The sequence below is a fragment of the Orbicella faveolata genome, unplaced genomic scaffold (genome assembly GCF_042242905.1).
Source record: "Orbicella faveolata isolate gen_17 unplaced genomic scaffold, um_ofav_v1 contig_15, whole genome shotgun sequence".
In the NCBI taxonomy this organism is placed as follows: Eukaryota; Metazoa; Cnidaria; class Anthozoa; order Scleractinia; family Merulinidae; genus Orbicella; species Orbicella faveolata.
Genome location: NW_028301542.1, coordinates 6,425,001 through 6,448,145, shown reverse-complemented (window position 1 = coordinate 6,448,145; position 23,145 = coordinate 6,425,001). Strand labels below are relative to the sequence as shown.

The window sequence follows — 23,145 nt, the reverse complement described above, 5'->3', positions numbered from 1 at the left end:
CAGCCATGGCGCTATTTTTAGCGCGGAAAGGTCCTCTAATCCTACAAAGAGCTCGAAAATAGGGAGTAGAACGAATTAATACGATTGCTCTTGGTATTGAATTAGAATCTGGTGCAAAAGTCCAGAGACTGTTTTGGCCGATGGCTGTTCTTCCATTGGGTTCACTTTTCGAAATTCAAACGTACTTGCAGGAGTTGTGGTGGCAATATCAGAAACGCGGCAGAATTATACTGTGTTATAAAGACGGCTTTAACATCAAGCAATGCCATAACTTCTTCGGCTACGAGCTGCGAGGAGGTGGAAGAAAGCCAGTATTTTAATTTGGCATCGGCGATTAACACCGGGAAATTGGAGTAATCGGCGGAAAGATAGCTCAGTGATTCCATTTCTTGGTCTTTCAAAGATACATCGACGCTTTCCCGTTCAGCTCATAGTTTTTGGCACAAGCAAACATTTGATACAAATAGCTATAAATTAGACGTTTCTCGTATCGGGCAGGCAAAACTGGCAGCTCTTCAAGCTAAAAACGCTGCCACGGCCGATTCTTGTTCGTATTTTAACGTAAATTTCCTCACGCTAGCGAGATGTAAATTTCTCAAAGCCCTTGCTTATGTACATCTTCATACACGACTACTCTTAATTGTTTTTGATGAGATGGTGCTACTATCAATTTTAATGCCGAGTAACTCAGTGAGTATCAGCCGATGGGAATTTTGCGTTCGCCAGCGAAGGCGAAATGAACAAAAGGAGGTTCTTATAGCAGGCGTTCTCCCTTTATCTCAGTCCCCCTCCTCTATCCGTGCTTTGCCTCCCCCTCCTCCATTTAACGACTGCTACGCAGGCTAGGAATATTCTAAACTGCGACATAAAAATCTTGGACGTTACTTTACGTCGTTGGTTTTGACAATAGTTGACAAAAGTAATGTATTCGCACTTCATGTTTTTGAAAGCAAACAAAAGTGAATGCTACAGAGTTGCTTTCCAATTATTAGTGAACCTAAGCATAGTTAATATGGCCTAAGCAATGACGACGACGACTCTGAGGACAACACCTAGTAAGAAATGAATTTACATTTTACCTTCGAATTTCTCAATTGTCGAGAATTGTTCAGTGCGCCTACTGGTCACAGAACTTGCTCAAGCTAAATATGTAACGCCAGCGTTCAGTTTGAAATGAAAATGGTTAAAATTATAGCCGCCGTCATTGGGTTGAGTTTGTTTTTGGTTCTCGCGATCTTCCTAGCCCGGTTTTTCAAAACCAACTTTTGCAAATTCCAATTCGACCTGAATAGATGAAAACTAGCTAAGGGTGATGTAACTTCCTCTAAAAATACTGTCATTTTTTTATTCATTAATTTATTTTTTTCTTGAACAACAGAATTACTGAAGAGTCACTGACTGAAAATATCGAGAATGGGGTCAGGTTAGAAAAATCGAAAATCCTGAAACTTTGCCTAAAGAACCCTTTTAGGGAGCCACTTTCGAAAATATTATTCCGATTTTCTTAGAATTCAAAGTCTTCGAGAAGTTCGCAAAAACGAAAATATTGCTTTCTGCGTCATTAAATATGCAAAAAAATATCTGGAAAATAACAAAGTTCTCAGTATTCGTATTGAAACAATTTACAAAACTAGAACTCGGGGTAAACTCAGCGTAAGAACTTTACTTTTCTTCTATCTAACAATAGGAAGTTTTAAATTTTTCAAGCATTTTGAAGGATTCCGTCGACCATTGAAGAATTGCCTTCTAAAGCCCCTATGAAAACGGCAAAACTTGCGTAGTTTTACGGGCTTAAAACGCATCTTGGTATGTCCGATATGGAACTAAAACAAGTACTGTGCAAAAGAGTGTCGTTTCTACTATAATAGTATGGAAAAAAATTTCTGGGCAATCGAGGTTCACACAGGTAAAATGCAAAAGTTCGCGACAGTCTCTTCTCAAATTTGCATAATGCGGTATGTTCGAAGAACTCTATTGTTGAGCACTCTAGTCTGTTTTTGTTCCATTTGTGGGCCATGCTTTGTGGGAAATATACAAAAAGAGAGTTGATCCATGTCGTTGTTATAACATTGTTTCAATGTTTCACGCGAAGTATATAAAAGCTATAGAAAAAGCCCAAAATCTAAGTTCAAAGTCACAAAGACTAAACACGCTACACGTATTACGTGACTGGCGTCACGTGAGATATATTTTCAGTTAGCTCCAATTGGAACTCCGCGATTATTGAGGTTTAGACGCTTGCTTATAATAGAAGCATATAGGGGTTTGTCTTTCCCGTTTATATACACTCGATTAGTCTGCAAATATTCGAAAGGAGACTGGTCTTTTAAAGTATTTTTTAGCATGTGTCTTGATTTTGATCTTGATGGAAAACGAATTGTAATTAAATACACGAAATGAAAGAAGAGGTTTTATTAACATGATCAAGCCAGACCAAGGAAGCAAGTGTTCTTGAAAAATAGAGTAAGACTGTTTGAAATCTATCGTGCGATCTGACCTCGGTTGGAATTCGGCCTAGTCCAAACGTCGCGTTTCTGCCGTTCCGACCTCAAATAAATTTGTCTCGGCAGTGGCAATGACAAGAGAACAGCGGTGATTCCAAACGTCGAGTTCAATCAGTCGCGCAGAAGATCGGAAGACGCTTGCTTTGCTGAAGGCTATTTTAAATGCTACAAATATTAGCAATGGCAGCTCATGCAGCAGGCTATGAATTGAGTTCGGCACGGTACGTAAGAGCACGCTGAAGCCAAGTCGCGCTACACGGCATGCAAACTTTATTCATTCCCCCCCGGGGGGGGGGGGAGACTCATATAAAAATAACGGGGGTGCTCGTCGTACATCAGTTAGGGGTTAATCTTCAAAAGGTCCACCGCGAGAACTTTTGCGGTACCATTTACGGGGATTGAGCCGAAGAATATGACAGGATATGATGTGTTATGTAAACGGTTGTCAGTTTAACCATCGATTTTCCCTCTTTCTTTATTATTTGGAAACTATTTAGGCTAAGTAATTGAAGACACCAACAACGACAAAAAACACTGTTAGAAATATATCGAGTGAAGAGACTATGAAGAGACTTTTCAATTTTCGTCAATTATGCAAAAAAAGTTCACCTAGCCTTAAAAACGTTTGTGTTTGCTGGCGCGCGTTCTTACTACCCAGATTTTCTTGTTCCAAATACTGACTGAAGAAGACCAAATGTTAATCAAAGTATTTATTTCGACCCGATATTGGGCAAACTTAAACCCCTTTTAAGCCCGTAAAATTACGCAATTTTTGCCGTTTCCATAGGGGATTGAATTCTTCAACAGTCGACGGAGCCCCTCAAAATTTAATTGAATATAAAGCATTCGATATGCTCAGTTTATCCGGTGTTCTAATCTTGTAAATTGTTTCAACGCGAATACTGAGAACTTCGACGCAAGCGCGGCAGTAGCACGACGTTTAAAGCCATGCATGCACTCAGTTCGGCAGGCTGAATTAAAGTCGGCACGACTACTTATAGCACCGCAGACCTAATGCCGCTCCGTGTGGCAGCGGAGCGCGACTTGGCTTCGAACGGCGTGCCCTTGCCATGCACGTGCCGAACTGAACCAGGGACGGCAGAGCCAGGGTGGGGGCTTAAGCCCCCCCCCCCCCTCCACTTTTTACCACGATGACAGTTTATTTTGTTTTAGTATGAGGTAAAAATGAACAAATAAAGAAGAAGGAAAAAAACGAAAAAAGTCTGGTCTACTACAGATTTGCCAAGAATTTACAAAGCTACAACCTCGTACCAAATGTGTAGGAAACTTTTCGTGTTTACATAGTTTTAACCTTTCCGCAGCGTGCGATTCCTTCCCACACACGGGGGGCTTGTGTAAAAGAGCAGGTCAGTCAGTACTGAGGCCGTGATATATCATGGAGGGCTGAAAAAGATGTATCAAGCTCACAATACCTTCAAAATATATTGCTGTAAATGCACTAAAAGTACCTGTCATTTTATAGTTCATCCGCTAGGTTGATTTTCTTAAGAACTACAGCATGGAGGATGTCAAAAATACCATTTCCGAGCCCCTACATTAAAATTTTTTTTTTGGCGGGAGGATGCCTCTAGACCCCTCTACAAACTTGCGCCGGCACCGCTCGTTTCCAAGCCCCCGACATTTGAATCTTTCATAGCTTTTTGTCATGCCACTGCCGAGCCAAATTTATTTGAGTTCGGCACGGCAGAAGCACGACGTTTGGACTAGGCCGAATTCCAACCGAAGTCAGATCGCTGGATAGACATCAAACAGTCTTACTCTATTTTTCAAGAAAACCTGCCTCCTTGGTCTGGCTGGATTATGTTAATAAAACCTCTTCGTTTCATTTAGTGCATTTAATCCGTTTTCCATCAAGATCAAAATCGACACACAATGGTTAAAAAATACGTTAAAAGACCAGTCTCCTTTCGAATATTTGCAGACTAATCGAGTGCATATAAACGGGAAAGACAAATCCCTATATGCTTCTATTATAAGCAAGCGTCTAAACCTCAATAATCGCGGAGTTCCAATTGGAGCTAACTGAAAATATATCTTACGTGACGCCAGTCACGTAATACGTGTAGCGTGCATGTTTGGTCTAGGTGACTTTGAACTTAGATTTTGGGCTTTTTCTATAGCTTTAATATCCTTCGCGTGAAACATTGAAACAATGTTGTAACAACGACATGGATCAACTCTCTTTTTGTATATTTCCCACAAAGCATGGCCCACAAATGGAACAAAAACAGACTAGAGTGCTCAACAATAGAGTTCTTCGAACATACCGCATTATGCAAATTTGAGAAGAGACTGTCGCGAACTTTTGCATTTTACCTGTGTGAACCTCGATTGCCCAGAAATTTTTTTCCATACTATTATAGTAGAAACGACACTCTTTTGCACAGTACTTGTTTTAGTTCCATATCGGACATACCCACGGCAAAAAAAGTGGCGTTTACCTTTTAGAAAACGCGCGGTGAATTTACGCAAAACGTGGCATTTGCTTACATTTACTGGTATTCACCAATCGGAAAATCCAAGATTTTCCAGTTGTTTTGCCGTCGGGGAATTTGAGTATTCGTTCCATTATCCGGTAGTTTACCATTACGGTGAACGCCGGAAAACGCCTGTTTTCTGGAATTTACCGGTCTGTTAACACTTGGCGAATGTCTTGTTTGCCTGTGTTAACAGATGTTTTCCCGGTGTAAAACTTCACGTTCATCCGTGGTTAACAATTGAAAACCGGCGTTTTCCCTTGTTTTCCGGAACGGCAAATGCCGTGAAATTTCGGAAAACACACTGTTTACCAGAACTCACTGCTCGGTTAACGTACGGAAAGCATAGTGCATTCCCGCGTTCACAGAAGTTTTCTCCTGTTTTCTTGTATTTTCCGAGACGGCGAATTCAAGGGAATTCAAGAAAACGCATGTTTTCCAGCGTTCACCGTTCGGTAAACGCACGGAAATTATTGTGTGTTCCTGCGTTTTCAGAAGTTTTCTTGTGCTTTTCTCGCATTTTCCCTGATGGCAAACGCGCGTGAACTCAAGAAAACGCTTGTTTTCCAATGTTCACCGTTCGATGAACTTTTGGAAAATATCGTGTCTTCCTGTGTTCGCAGGAATTTTCTTATATTTTCTGGGACAGTGAGTTGCGGTGAATTCAAGAAAACGCTTGTTCCCTGGTGTTTACCGTTCAGTTAATGGGTGGAAAATTGCACGAATTCCAACGTTTTCCTCGCGCTTTCTTGCATTTCCTGGGACGGTGTATTCGGGTGTTTTTCAGTGCGCATCGGCCGGCATTGTTCGCTCACTCCCATCCCGTGTTCGAGATTCTTTTGATCTTTCTACAGTCCCACGACCTGCTAGCTACCAATGTTCAGGGGACTAAAGCTCATTCCCTTTCCCAGTCAAAACAGCAAAAACAAGAGGTATTGCTAATTCTAAAAATAAGATTTATTTAAAATTGTGTAGCGCTGTTTACTATCTACAGATGTACAATTATTCACATAAAATACGAGGGTAATTTTAACTGTGTTTTCCCACTCTAACAAACAAATTATAACCATACATGGTTTAGCAAGAAAGTTCTTTCACTTGACCCTTTAAGGGAATATTATTTAAAAATATCTATTTGAGAGGCGCACAATCACCCACCCAACAAGAACATTCAGCCTATCTTTCTTAGAAAACGGTGTATCATTTTGTCCAGTTAATACCACTCGCAATGTATTGCTCTTAAAAATAAGATTCTGATAAATGACCTGGATGGTGGTCACAAAAGCTACATGAAAGTAAAACCTGCTTAGCTTTTATAGCAAAAATTCTAATTTGCGTTGCATGTCTTAATAAGCCAGTAGCCAACTTCATCAAATAACAGGCTTTTTACAGTGTTAAACTTTTCAACTAGCAAACAAGCAAACAATTTGACAGAAAAATGTCATTAAAGTAATTAAATGAAGGGTTTATGCAAAAACCATGAAACTGGATGAAATCAATTAAAATTCTCTCTCTTTTTACCCCAATACTGATTTGAATAGCTGGTCTGCATGCCAGAAGAGACACAATTTTTTTTCAATTTTGCATAAGGCCCTTAAATAAAATTATACTGCCCCTTAATCAGCACGCACAGCCCAAAGCAAATGTTGTGGGACTCCAGTTGTGGTCCTTTCACTAGGAAGACCAAGAATCCGGCTCACAGACTGCCTTTTTTGTTGGGACGTCATGCCTGCCTTCCAACGCTCATCAAGTAGTCGAAAATACTTGCTTACATCATCTGTCCTCCAGATTAGAGGTCTGGTGGCCAGAGCATCGCCCTCTGCGTCAGACTCATCTGAAGAGATTAGGGCTGTATGCAGAGCCTCGTACATTTGACCACTCCTTTCCTCTTCTCTGACCACTTTCAGTCTTCTGTCAAGCTTCTAAAAGGAGTTGATAAATTTATTATTTAGTGACTTTAGTAAATGTTCTATATTCAAGCAAATCATAACTTGATGGTTACTGTATTACATACTGTGTATACTCATTCTGCAAGGTGGTTTATCACGGTTTTTTAGATGCAACTGCACATATACTAAGATTTTCTGGTGCCAATTTCACACGTTATACAAAAAAAGACAGCCATAAGGAGTCATACATGTATGTGTTGTAATATTAACAACCTCAGAACCTTTATCACGAATAAAAGGATTAAGTCTTCATAATATTATTGTTTGTTAACCCTATTCCTGGAAAAAAAGTTGTAAAATACAAGCAATTTTCAAAATCTCTCGCACTTGCTGTAAATTTTTCTGTTCTGATCACAATAAGCACAGAGTGGCACATGAGACACTCAGGCAGTCAGCAGACACCCATATCATAATCTGGTGGAAATAGAAAAATGCCAAACTATCCAGCTGGCAGCTGAGTGTGTACTTAACTAGTTATGTTATCTTAGCTGATTTCATGTATACCAGTACTTCACCTTTTTACCCCTTTTGTGATGTCATCGCTTGAAATAACCAAAGGAGCAACTTGTAGTTTTTGGTGGAATAATAGCAGTGAAAGGGTCTAGTAATTTGTCAGCGAAATAAGGGAGATCCATACCCTTTTCATCCTTTGCCTTCTCTTCTGGTCCTGCTGGTACCTCTCATATGTCCCACTTTGTTCTTGTCTTCGTTTATTCTTACACGATGCAAAGTTCTGAGAAATGGCATCTAATATAAAAAAGCACAATAAGTATCCTTTTAAAAAATATTTAGACTGAACTGGTTTGTATCAAATGAGTTTAGAACAATAATCACTATTTGTAGGGGTGTGTAGAAAAGACATTTTCACTTAACAATTTCTTGCATTTGTTGTGTTGTTGTTAACAATCTTTTGATTCAAAGGGTTTAATAAATGGTCGATATGAAATTATGAAGGTTTGCAAATATACAGCAATTTTCAATTGCTAATGAGTGTCGTAAAACTGATTGGCATATAATAAAGTGGTCACTCGCTGTCTGGCCAATCAAAACAGATTTAAACGAATCAGAACTCAGGGCAAACACATGCAACCGGCATCAAGCGTGGGAAAACATTTCCGCTGAACATTCCAGCAATAAGTGCAAAAATTAAGTTACCAAAATATTACTCTAATCACAGTAACATTTTCAATACAGTTAACAAGGAGGTATGAATACTAAAGCTCCCAGGCTGACCCCAGGAGGGGAAATTGAATTTGACACTATCCATATTACAATTACAAAGATGCTTCATGTCAGTTCAAAACAAAATGGCACCTCTTTTTAACATTACTTTACGAGGTTTGACATTCATTTTCTCAAGAATGCCTGAGAATTTAATCACAGGGGGTCACTTGGATAAGTGAATTTAAGTAAGCTGTTTCAAATAATGTTCAAAATATTACCATGCTATGAGTAGTTCTCTAGTAATTAATTTTTACACTTACTGCTCGAATGTTGAGGGGAATTCGTCTTGACCATGATCTTTTCATTTCTGAATATACAGTCATGTGTTTTTTAAGTTATAGCCCCTAATGTTAGTGTGATGTTGGTCTTCTAATCAAGTCAGGATTATTTTGGTTTTCAATTTTGCTTATGTAACTCCGGTTCACACATATTTTTCTTATGCTTATGTTTATGCTTATGTTTATGCTTATGCTTATGCTTATGTCAAAGTGTGAACCAGCCCTAAGTGTTGACAGGATTGATGACCAAAAGGTTTTATCACATTTGGAAAGCTACACTGTAAGCACCTGGGTTTCTAATGCATGCAAAAACATACTTAAGATGCCTTTGAGAGAGGAGAGAGTTGTGTTACACATTAATCAAGTTTACAGTGTAAACAAAGTATGAAAGGCTGCGAGGGCCAGAGCTTGTGGCTTAAAAACATCAAACCGATTCAAGCAAAAATGTTCAAGGTTACAGATTATGTTTCATTTTGCACTGACAAAGGTAGGCAAGTTCTAGAAGCCTTTCATTTTTTTGCTAGATGTGGTGTAAACTTTTTATGCATTGATTAATCCAATCAAAATTCGAGTATCAAATTCAATATTGTTCTGAATTTTCAGCTCTTAACCTGAAATGAGGGGCTAATAGCCACTCTGAACAAACAGAATGAACTGATTAGATAACTTCATGTAGACATGCAAACAAATTCCTCCTTAGGCTAATAACCTAAATGAGTAATAAAACTCAATTTTCAATACTTACAATAAGGAATATGGTTAGTACATTGGAACCTTGATTTAACGAACCTCTATATAACAAGGTCCTCAGTATAACGAACGATTTTCATGGCCCTAGTAATAGCAGACTATACGGAAAAGAACCTTGAAACAACGAAACCCTGTTATAGTAAACATACTAAAAATGCCAATTCCTTGGCACTTCATTATATCAAAGTTCCACTGTAGTTTGACATTACTATAGCAAATTGTCTTGAAATATGTAGTGGTCATCAGTGGAACAGGGTTTACATGTACCTTAATATAATGTATATATAAAATAACAGATGACAAACTGATCAAATGTAGATTTGACTTAACATTTTATTACTATTTGGTTTCGTACTACACAACGTGTGTGCAGTACTCACCAGATAAAATTTGCCAAATGGGAATTTACATCATTACACTGATTTGAAATACACAAGTGACCATTGGAAATGTGATAGCTACAATAAGCGAATGCTTTTACAAAACAAAGGAAAGTTGGAAATTACAAATAAACTCTGTTATTATTGAAATACAAGAGAAGATTTAAAATCTAAAATTTAACATTTTTCAGGAGGAATTTGTTTGCATGTCTGCATGAAGTTATCTAACCAGTTCATTCTGTTTGTTCAGAGAGGTTAAATCAGGTTTACAAATAATAAAGTACTTCTCTCAGAGGCGTAGGTTACATCGATTTGAAGCGGGCTTATATGGGGCAGCCTCCAAGTTACTTTGACAATAAATCAAAGTTCAAAGTCACTTGAAAGATTTTAAAGCAAGCTGCCCCATATAACCCCACTTCAAATCGATTTAACCTATGTCTATGGGAGAAGTACCTTGTAAACCTGAGTTAGCCTCTTTGAATAAATGGAATGAACTGATAACTTCATGTAGACACGCAAACAAATTCTTCATGAAAAATGCTGAATTTTAACTTTTAAAGCTTCTGTTGTTATACAATAGTAACAGCATTTATCTATAATTTCCAACTTTTCTTTTCTTTTCTGTAAAAGCATTCAGTTATTGTAGCTATCATATTTCCAGCAGTTGCATGTGTATTTCAAATCAGTGTAATAATGTAAATTCGCATTTGGCAATTTTATCTGATGAGTGCTGCACACAAGTTGTATACTACGAAACTAAATAGTAATAAAATGTCAAGTCAGATCTACAGTTGCTCAGTTCGTCATCTGTTGTAATCACGCTCTAGTTTACTACTGAGCACTCTGAAAACAGATCTGCAAATCACCTTGTTTCTATATAAAATATATAGAGACTGACTAGTGAAATGCCAAAATTTGCTTGCCAATATAATTTTTCAAAAGCTCTTACAAAAATAAATCTTAAAAAGTCTCCATGCTCCCCTAAATAGTCATAAATACATACATGTATCTTGTAAGCCAGGGTTCTTCCTCACAGGCTTTCCATTTTTTCTTCAAGTAAGGATGCCAGGGATTATACATACATGTAAGGCATTACCAATTTTACTTCATCCTATGATTAAAATACAATACGCATAAAAGGTTAGTTAGTTTATGTGTAAATCCACACTGGAAAACCTCAAATCAAGCTTGCAGTGCTAAGGAAAATATCATAATAAATCAATCAGTAAATTTTACACAGTAGTTTGATTTAATGGTTTAATTCACCATCACTCCCATTGCCGTCCCTTTTGAAATCAAGGTTACATTAACTTCCAGTGTATAGCTTCTGCTTGATAAAGAAACATTTACAACGAGAGGCAATTCCATACATCTTAAGCAAACTTGACAACTGAACTTTACCCTGGAAACTTAAGCTTAACTTACTCCTACATACAAAACAACCCAGGAAGACAACAATGACTAACGTTTTACCTGTTGTTGTTGTTGACTCGTACCTCCGTGTGTATTGATGTTTTCACCAGCTGTATACCACCAAAAGCTGCTTGAAATCGTGCACAGAGAAGAAGTGAAGGTAAACTGAATTTTGTCCGCCAAAGTAGAGTTTTTAAACAGTGAAAAAGGGCACCACGGAAATACGTTTTTTGACGTCACAGTAACTGGTCAGTGGTCATCACCATCGGGCTGTGTTGTCCTTCGATCGATCAGTTCTCTGAGATCGGTGTTTTGCTTCGTTTTAAGGTTGAAAATATCCTTGATACTTCTCGTTATTGGTGAGCTTGACGCCCTTAAATGGGTTTTTAATACTCAAGCAATGTTCGTAAAGAATAGTGGTACAGGGGAGTCATTTTGTGTGGAGTAATGTGTAGTTTGCTGACTCGAGCCAGCTCGAGCGGACGAAGCGTGGATAGCGTTGCTTCAGCCGCCCTCGCCTCAGAATTGTCAAAATCAACGATGGGTATCCAGCAAAGTAGAAGATTGGTCCTGTATGCAGGTTTTGCAAGGATTTTGAAGACTGGTTGGATTTAAAGTGTAATTTGCGCGAAATGGTTAAGGTACTACATGTAAGTCGGGATCGTTTTATTCACACTCACTTTGCGCCGACGTGTGGTGCTTGTTCATTGAGATTACATTTCCAACGCGTCCAAGAAACTTTGATAAGAATTTGTCTTTAAAGACTGGCGTTTTGGCGTTTCTATCACCTTTCTGACTTTCTGCGCCTTTTGGAACGGGTGAAATAAATTTTTTGTACCTGTCGTTTGCTGTCAGAATAAAACATTTGTTACATTTGTTCATTTCATTCACAAGATATTTCTGTATCATTAAAGATTGTTTAAGCCTACATTCATATAATGGTGGCGTTTGCGAAGGGAGTAGAAATCGAAAATATTGTGATTTGTTGGCCGCAGTGAACGCTAGAAATACTGAAAACATGCAAGACCGCTCAATATGTTCGGTTCATTGACAATTTTTCCTTGCTTGAGGTCCTTTTTGTTTACATCGATTAAATGTTGATAGTACATGGAAATTTTCAAGACCGTTTCCTTGTACATGTATGCACATGTAACTAAATATTTTAAAATGCCCAAACACCTGTATTTTTTTACAAGAAACCGCTTCCACTTATGGAATGTGGTCAAGTTTCACTTCTTTTGATGCTGAAAAGACTTTCAACATTTCAGAGAGGCAGTAATCAACTCCTCAATGAAACCCACTAGTTTATTTTGTTTACTCAGTCATTTGAAGCTTTTCGATTTCTATTTCCGTATCTTACATGTGCATTGTATCAACTTATATAAATAATTGACTGTTGTTGTTTTTCCTTTCATTTAATTTAATTCAGATGAGCTTTGTTCAATTACTACAAAATAATTTTTCCATTGCAATCATACATGTACATATCACATGCTTTGAATCAATATGAAATTAATTATGATCCCCTTAGTAATAATATTGTATCATCCTCCCTTCTGTAAGATTCTTACTTAACTTGTAACCACTTTATTACAAGACATTATAGCACCTGATGGCAATAAATTATATATATGTAATTATATGTATTTATTTTTTTCCTGTGATAAATTGGCTAACAAGTGGCTTTGTTTATGCCACTGTGTCTCTGAATTGGCTTACTGTCGTCTACAAACCATTGGTAATATATCTTCGCTGCATCTAACTCAGATACCAGACACAAAAGCATGTATTAAAGAACAGATACATTTCTTACAAATTAATATTTATTACATTTAGTTCATCACTTAAGTTCTACAACATTGCTTTTCTCCAGTGAGAAATTTTGTGCAAAGTCTGAAGTTGTAAGTTGCAAAAACAAGGTCCGTCAGTAGTTGCGAATCACTTAAAATCAGGCTTTGGTACAGTAAACTGAATGGCAGAAAGCGAGGAAATTAGAAATTGTGTCAAATACACAAGTGATAAAAGAGGTAAAGTTGACTGAAATCTACAGACTCCTTTTTTTTAGGTTTAGGGTTAAGGTTAGGCCTAAGGGACAAGGTGGGAGGTGCAGTGGCCTTGTGGTTAGTGCGCTCAGCAATGGATCGAGCGGTCCATGTTCGAGCCCTGGTCAAGGACATTGTGTTGTGTTTTTGGGCAAGACACTTTTACTCTCACAGTGCCTCTCTCCACAAAGGTGTACATATGGGTACTGGTGAATTTAATCGTGGGGGTAACTCTGTGATCAACTAGCATCCTATCCAGGGGTAGTAGAAATACTCCTAGTCGGTTCATGCTACAGAAACCAAGATAAGCCTGGCCTGATGGGCCACTTGGCTCTATGCAGACTTTACCTTTTACTTAGGGACAAGGTGCTGCATCAAGTGGGGGAAGGGACAGTGGAGTCAGAACCTCCCACTTCCCATACCTCTATCTCTTGACTCCCACCCTTGTTCGTCCTGCTCCTGTCCCCTGTAGATTAAGAGACTCAAAACACATCCTAGTCATTTAGCTGCACAGTCCTTAGGCATTTCCTTTTCTTTTTTTCCTTCATTTTCAGCCTTGCTACTCTTACCCACATCTTTCAAGTGAATGACCTATGACGTAACCACTGTCAAAGGGTTTCATTTTGAGCCTCATTTTGAGCCCAAAGGTGAATTTTTCTTTGCCCGTCGGCCTAGAAGTCTCTAAAGACACTAAATGAAAGTCAAGTAACATTTTCAGTTCTTGTTTTTGAAAATATTTGAAGCCTTAATGAATGACAAAAATTAGCATTTTGCGTTTCTCTCCAGGCTCCTGCCCCCTATTCTCCCGGGCTCCTGCCCCTTATTCTCCCTGGCTCCTGCCCCCTGCCTCTCCCTACCATCAACAGATGGCTGAATGGTCAGGAGAGGAGTTGCCATATGGAGAGCATTGGTCAGTGTTCTCTCAGTTGGTGTTTTTACAGCATTGATGTGGAAATCATCCATGGACAGTATCTAAAAGGACTTTTGCTGAGCCAGAATAGAAAAAAAATGTACAATAGAAGAAGTTTTCTATTGGGAAATCCAGATAATAGTAATATGTAAACAAATATTAATTTTAGAAAGTTATACAGAGTCTCGGGCTCTAAGGTAATGTGGTCAGAAATTGTCTGGGTGGCCTCATAATCAGAAGATTGTTGTGTGAATACAGGGGGGATAGCCTATTTATAACTAAAAATGAAATTCATTTATTGAGTTTTAACTGGAAGTTGTCATCACCCAGATTTTATGGTATTTTTACTGTCTTACAATAACATATGCATGTATTTTTAATTATCCTTTAAACAGCTTTGTATTCCATGTCTTCTGCCATCTTTAGATATTCAGATGTCATGCACTTCTTGTGGTTTTTTCTAATAGCTAAATAGCTTTTTCTAAACTCTAATAGCTATGCAACTAGTTTAAAATAATTGTCACACTTTAGAGGCGCTAAAAGCAAAATACAGAACTGCAACAATTCGAAATCATGACAAGAAACAAAGAAACAATAATAAACATGAAAATTTAAAATTTTATTTTCGCCAGCCTCAAGCTTCCTGAAGTACAGTGTGATTAAAATTGGATATTTTATGATAAAACAGACCTTGGTGAATTCTTCCTCGAGTTGAGGCCAGATTTTGAACCCTTTTGGGGATTCATTCCTACACTTGTTACACCAACGTGTCCAAGATTTATACTAAGTACTGCTTCGATTTCGGCCAACTTGGTCTATAATTCGGTGATACCGAGTGAGGACAGGATGACCGTGTTTACTTACGTGAGTGCCCCCAATCGAACACGAGCATGCCTTCCCGACGAATTTGATCGAAATGCCGTTTACATACCGATTCATACGGTTAAAGCCCATCAATTCAACAAACTTGAGAAGTTGATGTCCTCAGAACACCGCTACAGCAACATAAAAGCTGCCTAGTTTTAGCCTTAGCGCACATCGTAACGTAAATTGCCAGTGGCTCGCCACTTGCGAGCATGTACTCTCACGAAACAACAACAATTTCACACCGTGTGCAAGTTCAGTTTGTCTTTGGCACAATATAACATTAACTGAGAACTATCCAACAAATGAGCGGAGTTTAAAAGCTAAGTTTACAGTGTGCGCTCTAAGTTTTGTATCTTTTTGACTGTCGACAAGACTCGCTGCGAAAACAACGTAAAAGTTGCAGACATTTTGTAGTTTTGTTAAGGTGTACCGCTGACTAGCAAAATACTGTATCGCGCCCCCAAAAAAGTATTTCCGCGGTGTCGTGAAAAAGGACCTAGAGATCGATGAAAGCTTTAACATTTCACACCTTTCAAAAAGGACGCCAAAAAATGGCGCGAGAACCGAGAGAACCTGGTGTCTAATGTGGAAAACCGCTGATCGGTGCTTGTTGAAGGTCGGACACTCAGAATGATGTAGGTCGTTTCTCCCATTTCGTTACAAGTCGTTTCGAAACACATTTAAAGTCAATTTCGTTTCAAAAGTAACTTCGAGGAAAAAATCTGATTAAAGTGCTTTCGTCGTCGTAATACGTTTTGTGATTTTTTGTTCAAACGTAATGCAATGTTGATATGATGGCAGGAAGTCGACTGAGGAAGCTATTGGGCCGTTATTTAGGATTTTCTTTGCCCTGCGGGCTCTGGAGTTAAACTCATCCCACAGAGAAAAGATATTCGTCTGAAGGTCTCAGGACTTTCTCCGCTGAATACACCAAAACTTCTCCGAAACGAGCTTGAATCTTCTTACTAACCAAACTTTGCGCAGCTTTACGTGTCTCTAGTCAGTTTAACTTTGCGGAACTTTACGTATCCCGTAGTGTCCAATTTGTGGTTTCGTGCTGTGCAGTACTTAACCACTTCAGACGAGACGGGTCATACAAAGATAAATCGCTTTTTAGTGATTATCCCGAAAACGTCGGTCAAAACCGAATGAGGGGAATTCGAAGTTACAACAAAGTGTGTAAATTTCTTGACTCAAGCAAAACACATGCGCTGCGCCGAAACATGAACCAAAAAAGTACAATTGTTCTGGTCAACGAACGAATACACGGTTGTGCTCCTGCCGTATGCCCATATTCGATAAGAATTTTTCAGGTCCACGTCACGGTTGTACACGCCATGAATACTCTAGAATTCTATTTCTTTGGCGTCAAGATCACGTATTCGATGATAAACGTATACACGCACAGATCGCACATACTTTGAATTCATAGTCTAAATTTTGCTTCCAGGAGAATGCTATGCACCCGAACTGTTACCTTCTTTTATAAAATTCATTTTACAAAGGGTTACATACATACATACATACATGATTTATTTGATAAAGCAGGTTACAGATCAATTGGCAAGACGTTAAGTCCTGATGTGGACCTGCACTATCTAAGATAATAAATTACAATAAGATCCTACATAATACATGATCCAAAATTTATTTACAATAGCTGAATAAATAATGATAGGTAAAATAGATGAATTAATAACAATGTACAGTAAAAATAAATTAATTAATTAATCAAAAATATTTGAAGTCCAGTGATTTGTTAGTAACGCAGCAGGACGCTTTAGTGAAACTGATAGAATTTAAGAGACTCTTATTTGCCTTAAGTTCCATCATACTCTAGGAGTACGACAGATGTGTGGTATACTATAACGAAAATCCACGAACGATTATGAACGAAGCGTATTCGACCATATTCGACACGAATATTCCAGGTGTACGTCACGTTTTGTGTGGGGCTTGAATACCCTAGGATTCTATTGCGTCACAATCACATATTCGAGTCTAGAATACTCTAGAATATTTTGGCTTTCACGCAGTGGTGACGTGTTGTGTGTGTCGTGAATACTCCAGGATTCTATGGCGCCACAATAACGTATTTAAGACTCGAATACGCTTATTATCATCAAAGTGGAGGGAGAGAATTTCATTTTTCTGCCGCTTGCGATGAACGCTTGAATAAACAACAGCCGAGAAAAGCAAATGGTCTTGCAATTTTCTGAGAGCGAGCTTAGCGCCTCTGAGCAAGGTCTTCATCACGGATCGTGACAAAACTAAGTGAGACGAATTCTCTTGTACGTATACGAAATTTTCCATAAAACGAATTTATATGATTCGTGTTTAGAAATTTTACTAACAACCCGACTGGAAGAAATATTGGCGGGTAAATTTCGTTGAAGGCACTCTTCATGATTACGCATGCGCTGATGCTTTCGGACTTACAGCGGTAACCACAATGATGGAATACCACTAGTCGGTCTAAATAAATAGATTTTGCAACATTCCACCTTCACAAGCATAAGATCGGCCAGAGGCCTCCTAGGAGGGTTCCATGGTTTGCATCAAATACGCGGTAGCGTTAAATGGGTTTGGCGTCCCGGTGCAAGTCCTCCCATGCAACTGATCTTAGGGCATTCCGCTCTCAAGCTTTGCGAAAATGGTGAGTAGCGCCACCACCTAGGTCGGTGAGATGTAAGGTATGTTCCGTTGCGGTTATTTTTTTTAGCACTTTAGTTAAACAAGGGTTTCACATTCAGTGGCCGGGCTGGTATTCGAAAAGAGCCCTGCTATAGGTAGATTGTAAATACTAGAATATAAAATAGTAGTCGGAAGTGTAAACACCTGTAGGAAATAGAACTATGCATAACGTGAGTCAAAAGAGCTATACTGAAGATTGGTATGAATTTTAAGTCTTATGTCTCCACGCAAGATTCTGAACACAATACACTCGATGGCATTAACAGAATGATGTAAGTTAACTATAGATCTTCGCGCTTTGTTGACTTGAACATCCTGAAACGAACGACGAAACGCACGTCCGAAAATTTTAGTTTTCGCGTAAAGAGAAATAAGCTCCGTGAATTAATTTGGCCGATTAAACTAAAACCGCGTGCCGTTAAGTATCAGAGTCCTGGCTTCCCTTGATACGCCGCACAGGACGTGGCCAGGCCATGATTTTGCCTGACACGCCGCAACGGACATATCAGGATCGGAACATGGCACTCTCCGACACGTCACGTTTCTTGACACGTCACGTTCTGATCTCGGACACGCCAAGTGTCGAAGAATTTCACGGCCACGTAAATTCCACGTAATTACTCATTTCACGCAGCTTATTGATATCTTTGCGCAATGCATAAAGGAGCGTACAGATACGTTATGGATATCTTTACGTAATGCATAAAGAAGCGTTAAGCTGCGTTGTTGATATATTCGCAGAATGCTTAAGATCCGTTAATGATACCTGTACGAAATCCGCAAAGTAGCGAAAAGACGCGCTAATAATATCTGCTTTTAGAGCTGTTTATCTGACTCGAGGCTTCCTTTACAAGTAAGTTCTTCCGTAAGAAGCACTCATTACCACAGGGTATATTTTTCAAGTCAGCTCTGTTTTCAGCAACCGGAGCCTTCATTTCCTTCATTTATGATGCAAAAGAACAATCAAGTTGAATTTACTTTGCCAACTCGTACAATGTTTCCTTACACTAGGTATAAGGAAATCTCCACAAGACAGTATACATTCGTACTGAAGGATACAGACGTATACTGATCATTATACAGACCTTATACATATGCTTCAGTATACATCATCATACCTCTCCGTACACATTATGTATACGGGTTCATTATACCTCCTTATACATGCCATTTCATGCAGTGTTTGTCACTAAGACGTTTCTGATATATGCGGGAAAATTGCTGATGAAAGTCAATTTTACCTTGTGTTAACCGTCGGCATTTAGACCCCAAAAGCCTCCGACAAACACTGCATTTATCCGCTCGGGAAAACTACGGTAAAGGTGGCGGAAAACGAGGTGTTCAACAGAACTTTTCCTATGCCGGGTAATTGCTAGTCAACGTCAAGTTTTCCCGGTATTAACCGTCAACATGTAGACCGGAAAACCTTCCGACAAATACTGAATTTACCTCCTCGGGAAAGCTACGGAAAACGCGTAGGAAAACGAGGTGTTCAATACAAGTTTTCTAATGCGGGAAAATTGCTGTTGAACGTGTAGTTTTCTTGGTGTTAACCGTCAACATATACATCCGAAAAACCTCCGACAAACACTCCATTTACCTGCTCGGGAAAATTACGGTGAAGACGTATGAAAACGAGGTGTTCAATAGAAGTTTTCTAACGCGGGAAAATTGCTAAAGAACGTGTAGTTTTCCTGGTGTTAACCGTCAGCATTTAGACTTGGAAAACCTCCTGTAAACACCGCATTTACCCGCTCGGGAAAACTACGGTGAAGGCGTATGAAAACGAGGTGTTCAATAGAAGTTTTCTAATGCGGGAAAATTGCTAATGAACGTGTAGTTTTCCTAGTGTTAACCGTCAGCATTTAGACTTGGAAAACCTCCTGCAAACACTGCATTAATCCGCTCGGGAAAACGAGAGAAAACGCAATGGAAAACCAGGTGTTCACCGGCGTTTTTCAAGAGCATGAAAACAGTGAATTAGCTTCATGTTTTCCTGGCGTTCACACAAGGAAAACGCCGAATTAACAGAACGTTTTCCGATATCAGAAAACGGACGGCTAATCCAGGATTTATCTGGTATTCACCGTTTGGTAAAATTAACGGTGAACGAGGCTTTTCTTGCCGTGACCAAGATGCGTTTTAAGCCCGTAAAACTACGCAATTTTTGCCGTTTTCATAGGGGCTTTAGAAGGCAATTCTTCAATGGTCGACGGAATCCTTCAAAATGCTTGAAAAATTTAAAACTTCCTGTTGTTAGATAGAAGAAAAGTAAAGTTCTTACGCTAAGTTTACTCCGAGTTCTAGTTTTGTAAATTGTTTCAATGCGAATACCGAGAACTTTGTTAATTTTCCAGATATTTTTTGCATATTTAATGAGGCAAAAAGCTATATTTTCGTTTTTTGCGAATTTCTCGAAGAGTGAATTCTAAGAAAATTGGAATAATATTTTCGAAAGTGGCTCCCTAAAAGCGTTCTTTAGGCAAAGTTTCAGGATTTTCGAATTTTCTAACCTGACCAGCCATTCTCGATATTTCCAGTCAGTGACTCTTAAAACAGCGACAAATGCTTGCAAAGCATATTAGAAGAGGGAAAGCGAGATATCCTTCAACTGACAGCAGTAGCTACATGTTAATTCGGTCTTAAGATGTTAAAGAAGTACACCTCTTACTGATTTGCTTCAACAGGTAAACGCTCCTGAAGAACTTGAACTAAAAATAAAAGTCTACTTCAATATGGCCAAGGGAAGTAACAAGGCCAGGGAAGCTTTTCCAGGCAGCTTCCTTGATGTACCCAGCATGGAGATAGTCAAGAACCCTGTGGAAACCCTGAGAAGAATCTGTCAGTTCCTGGAAATCACGTGCACAGAGCAATATCTCCAGGACTGCGCAGCCACCGTGGACGCGGTCCCCTCCATAACACGTGGTTTTATAGAATGGACCGCTGAACAAAAGAACACTGTGTACGACATGATGAAAAAGTACCCTTTTTTCGAAGGGTATTCTTTTGATAAGTAACTAGAGTTGTTTCACATTTAGTTGTCATAAAAGATAAGTAAAAATATAAATGCTGTGTAATGTTTGTCGTTCATTTTAGAAAATGATGAGAATGAAACAAACGAAAGCTTATCTTTCAACTCTCTTGAGTAGAAAAAGTACAGTGCGAATGATTGCCTTAAAAGTATGCTACTAGACAGTTATGCTAAGTTATTATTCACTCCCCGTTTCCTATCAGCGGGATAATTGTTTGTTTGTTTGTTTGTTTGTTTGTTTTCTTTTTAAATTGTTGTATTGGAATTAAAAATAGAAACACCTTTACATACGTACTTTAAATTACAATACGGGATCATTATTGGCGAATGGAAACTTTTCACACATCATGCTACATACCCCAGCCGCTCCCCGAAAGTTATGAGATTATCATTTTGGATTGATCTTCAATGGAGCCTGGAGACTAATGTGGGGAATATATATATATATCTGACTGATTTTGCAAAAGTATGCCCGTAGATTTGAAATCCTTCATTTAGGCAACCTGCTAGTTTTTGCTTCCTAATGGTAGCAGCTTGTAAAGCTTACCTCGCGTGAAAGGTAGGTCACCATCGCTACACCTTTTATCAATTGATGTTAAGGTTACAGTATATCTTAAGGTCGGCAATTTTCTCCAAATTTGGATTTTTGAGTCAAAGTTGTGGTCGAAGAATAATCTCTAATTCCTGAAAAAAAAATTTGAAAAAGACTAAATATTGGCGGAAAAATGGCGGTTTTACGGTTTCGCCGGAAGTAAAAGTTTACATCTTGATTGACAGCCCTATGGCGCGTATGTTTACAGATGTCACGAATTGACTACTAATCAGTTGATCAGCTTTGTTGTTATGACCACCAAGCATTTTTGGTATTAGGTGTAATTCTATTAAGTTATAAGTTAAGGTAGACCACGATAAAAATATGGACCAGTTCGAAAAAGCGAAAGCAGCGAATAACGAGTGAAAATACATCAATGAGTGATGATGCGAAAGTTCGGCACGCGGATGAAGCTATAGTGATCGTATGAGGCGGGCAAAAAAATCGAGGGAAGAGAAAAGAAAGGTTATGTAAAATTTGGGAACTTGACAGCAATAACAGGGATGTTGACAGAGACTCCGATGAATCCGATATCGGCGAATCGTTGGACTCATTGAGACCCATTGAAATATTATCCATACACAGTTAACCACGCACAGTTGCTCCGTCGCACTTTCTTTTATTTGTTTTCTTCGCCCAGCCACTCTAGCGTTCGTATCCTTTTTCGTCTTCCCCATTTTGCCAGAGTGACCAGCTTCAAGAAAAACCGAGCTACGGAAAAATTATCTCTCCGCCTTCGGCGCCTTGAGCGCATTGCGAAACACAAGGGTTTTTTGGAGATTCTATTCACCAGGACGTTAACGGTAGTAAACTTTCCCTGCACTGATTGGCTCAGTGGGGGAGCTGTATCTGAGAACCCAGTTGAATACGTTTGTTTGCAAAGCAGAAGATTTTTCTTACGCTGTTTTCTCGAATACTTTTTTTTTGCTTGAAGTAGACACTTTAAAGAGTTGTAACTCAAAGGTAATTTGTTCAATTGCCCTCAAATTTGGACAGTAGCTAGTTTAACATATAAACTACAAAAACCTGTCTGCGAATTCTTAGTTTCGAAATATTTTTTCTTCGAGAGCGATTTTTGTACGATCACTCTACATTTTTTAATCTTATTTCGAAAATGTTCTGTAACTTTTTACTGCAATTGAATATGGCAAAACGTAGACAATTTTTTTAAGCGCTTTGGGCCCTGAAACCGAGGAAAAAATAAAATTGGCGAAAAACAAAAGTCGCTTTGACTTGTAGCTCTTGAAAGGTGATTCGGGCGCTCGCGTTTAGTGGTCGTGAAAAATTCGACAATTCGTTTTATTTCAAAATTCTTGGAATAGTTTGATAGCCAGCTCTATAAGCTTTAATTTGATATAGGGGTTTAGATGTCTACTGCTTAAACTCTGCGCGCTACATCGCTTGCACGCGAGAGACCCCTGAAGGTATACCGTAACCTTAAGTTTAGCCCAGGCTACACTCGTCTGAATTTTAGTTAGCGCGGTGACTCGGTGATCAATTAGCTTTCTATAACTGCTGTCTAGGGAAGTCTGCCTGAGGACATCACAAAGTCTAATAAAGGAGCAAATCTAATGATTTTCCATTTTCTAGCACGCGTCGTTCATTATCGTACATGAAACCTTCCCGAGATATATAAACGGGTCAACATTAAGCCCCGTAATAGTGGCCGTTTGCACTGTGGCGATAATGTTGTGCTTGCTTTACACAGCAAAGAGCTTTAGCCACATCAATGTAGGGCTTAGACGCACAATGGACTAGACGTTTCTTGCTGTTGTTGTCTGCTTTTATATTCAGGACAGAACATAATTGCTCGTGCCGGGATGACTTAATTTAATTTTGAAACATAGACCAGAGATGACTTCGAACACTTTTGGTTTCTGACATAAAACGTTTGGAACGCCCCTTCGTTCAAGCAAAAGATCCTTTAAAACATTCAAGAGTGTCTCACATTGGATTTACAGAGGGTTTTGTAAGAGTTTCCATGGCAATTTCGGCTTTTTGTGAATGAGGCAA

General features: G+C 38.9%; 2 protein-coding genes across 3 annotated transcripts in view; one reads left to right on the top strand and one right to left on the bottom strand.

The window, feature by feature from the left end:
• Positions 1-20,826, top strand: part of LOC110067230 (uncharacterized) — a 33,957-nt gene extending 13,131 nt beyond the window's left edge. For both annotated transcript variants that reach the window (XM_089288206.1, XM_089288205.1), the window contains one exon: positions 20,197-20,826. In XM_089288206.1, the coding sequence (XP_089144332.1) occupies positions 20,197-20,526 (330 nt within the window). In that variant the 3' untranslated portion in view covers positions 20,527-20,826. The remainder of the gene's footprint in view (positions 1-20,196) is intronic.
• LOC149113272 (uncharacterized) lies at positions 5,938-13,815 on the bottom strand. The gene is made up of 4 exons (XM_089288225.1): positions 11,057-13,815; positions 10,587-10,694; positions 7,589-7,698; positions 5,938-6,924 (listed from the first exon to the last, which is right to left on the bottom strand). The coding sequence occupies exons 3-4, from the start codon at positions 7,595-7,597 to the stop codon at positions 6,619-6,621; spliced, it is 315 nt and encodes a 104-aa protein (XP_089144351.1). The 5' UTR covers positions 7,598-7,698; positions 10,587-10,694; positions 11,057-13,815; the 3' UTR covers positions 5,938-6,618.
• Positions 20,827-23,145: the final 2,319 nt, after the last annotated feature.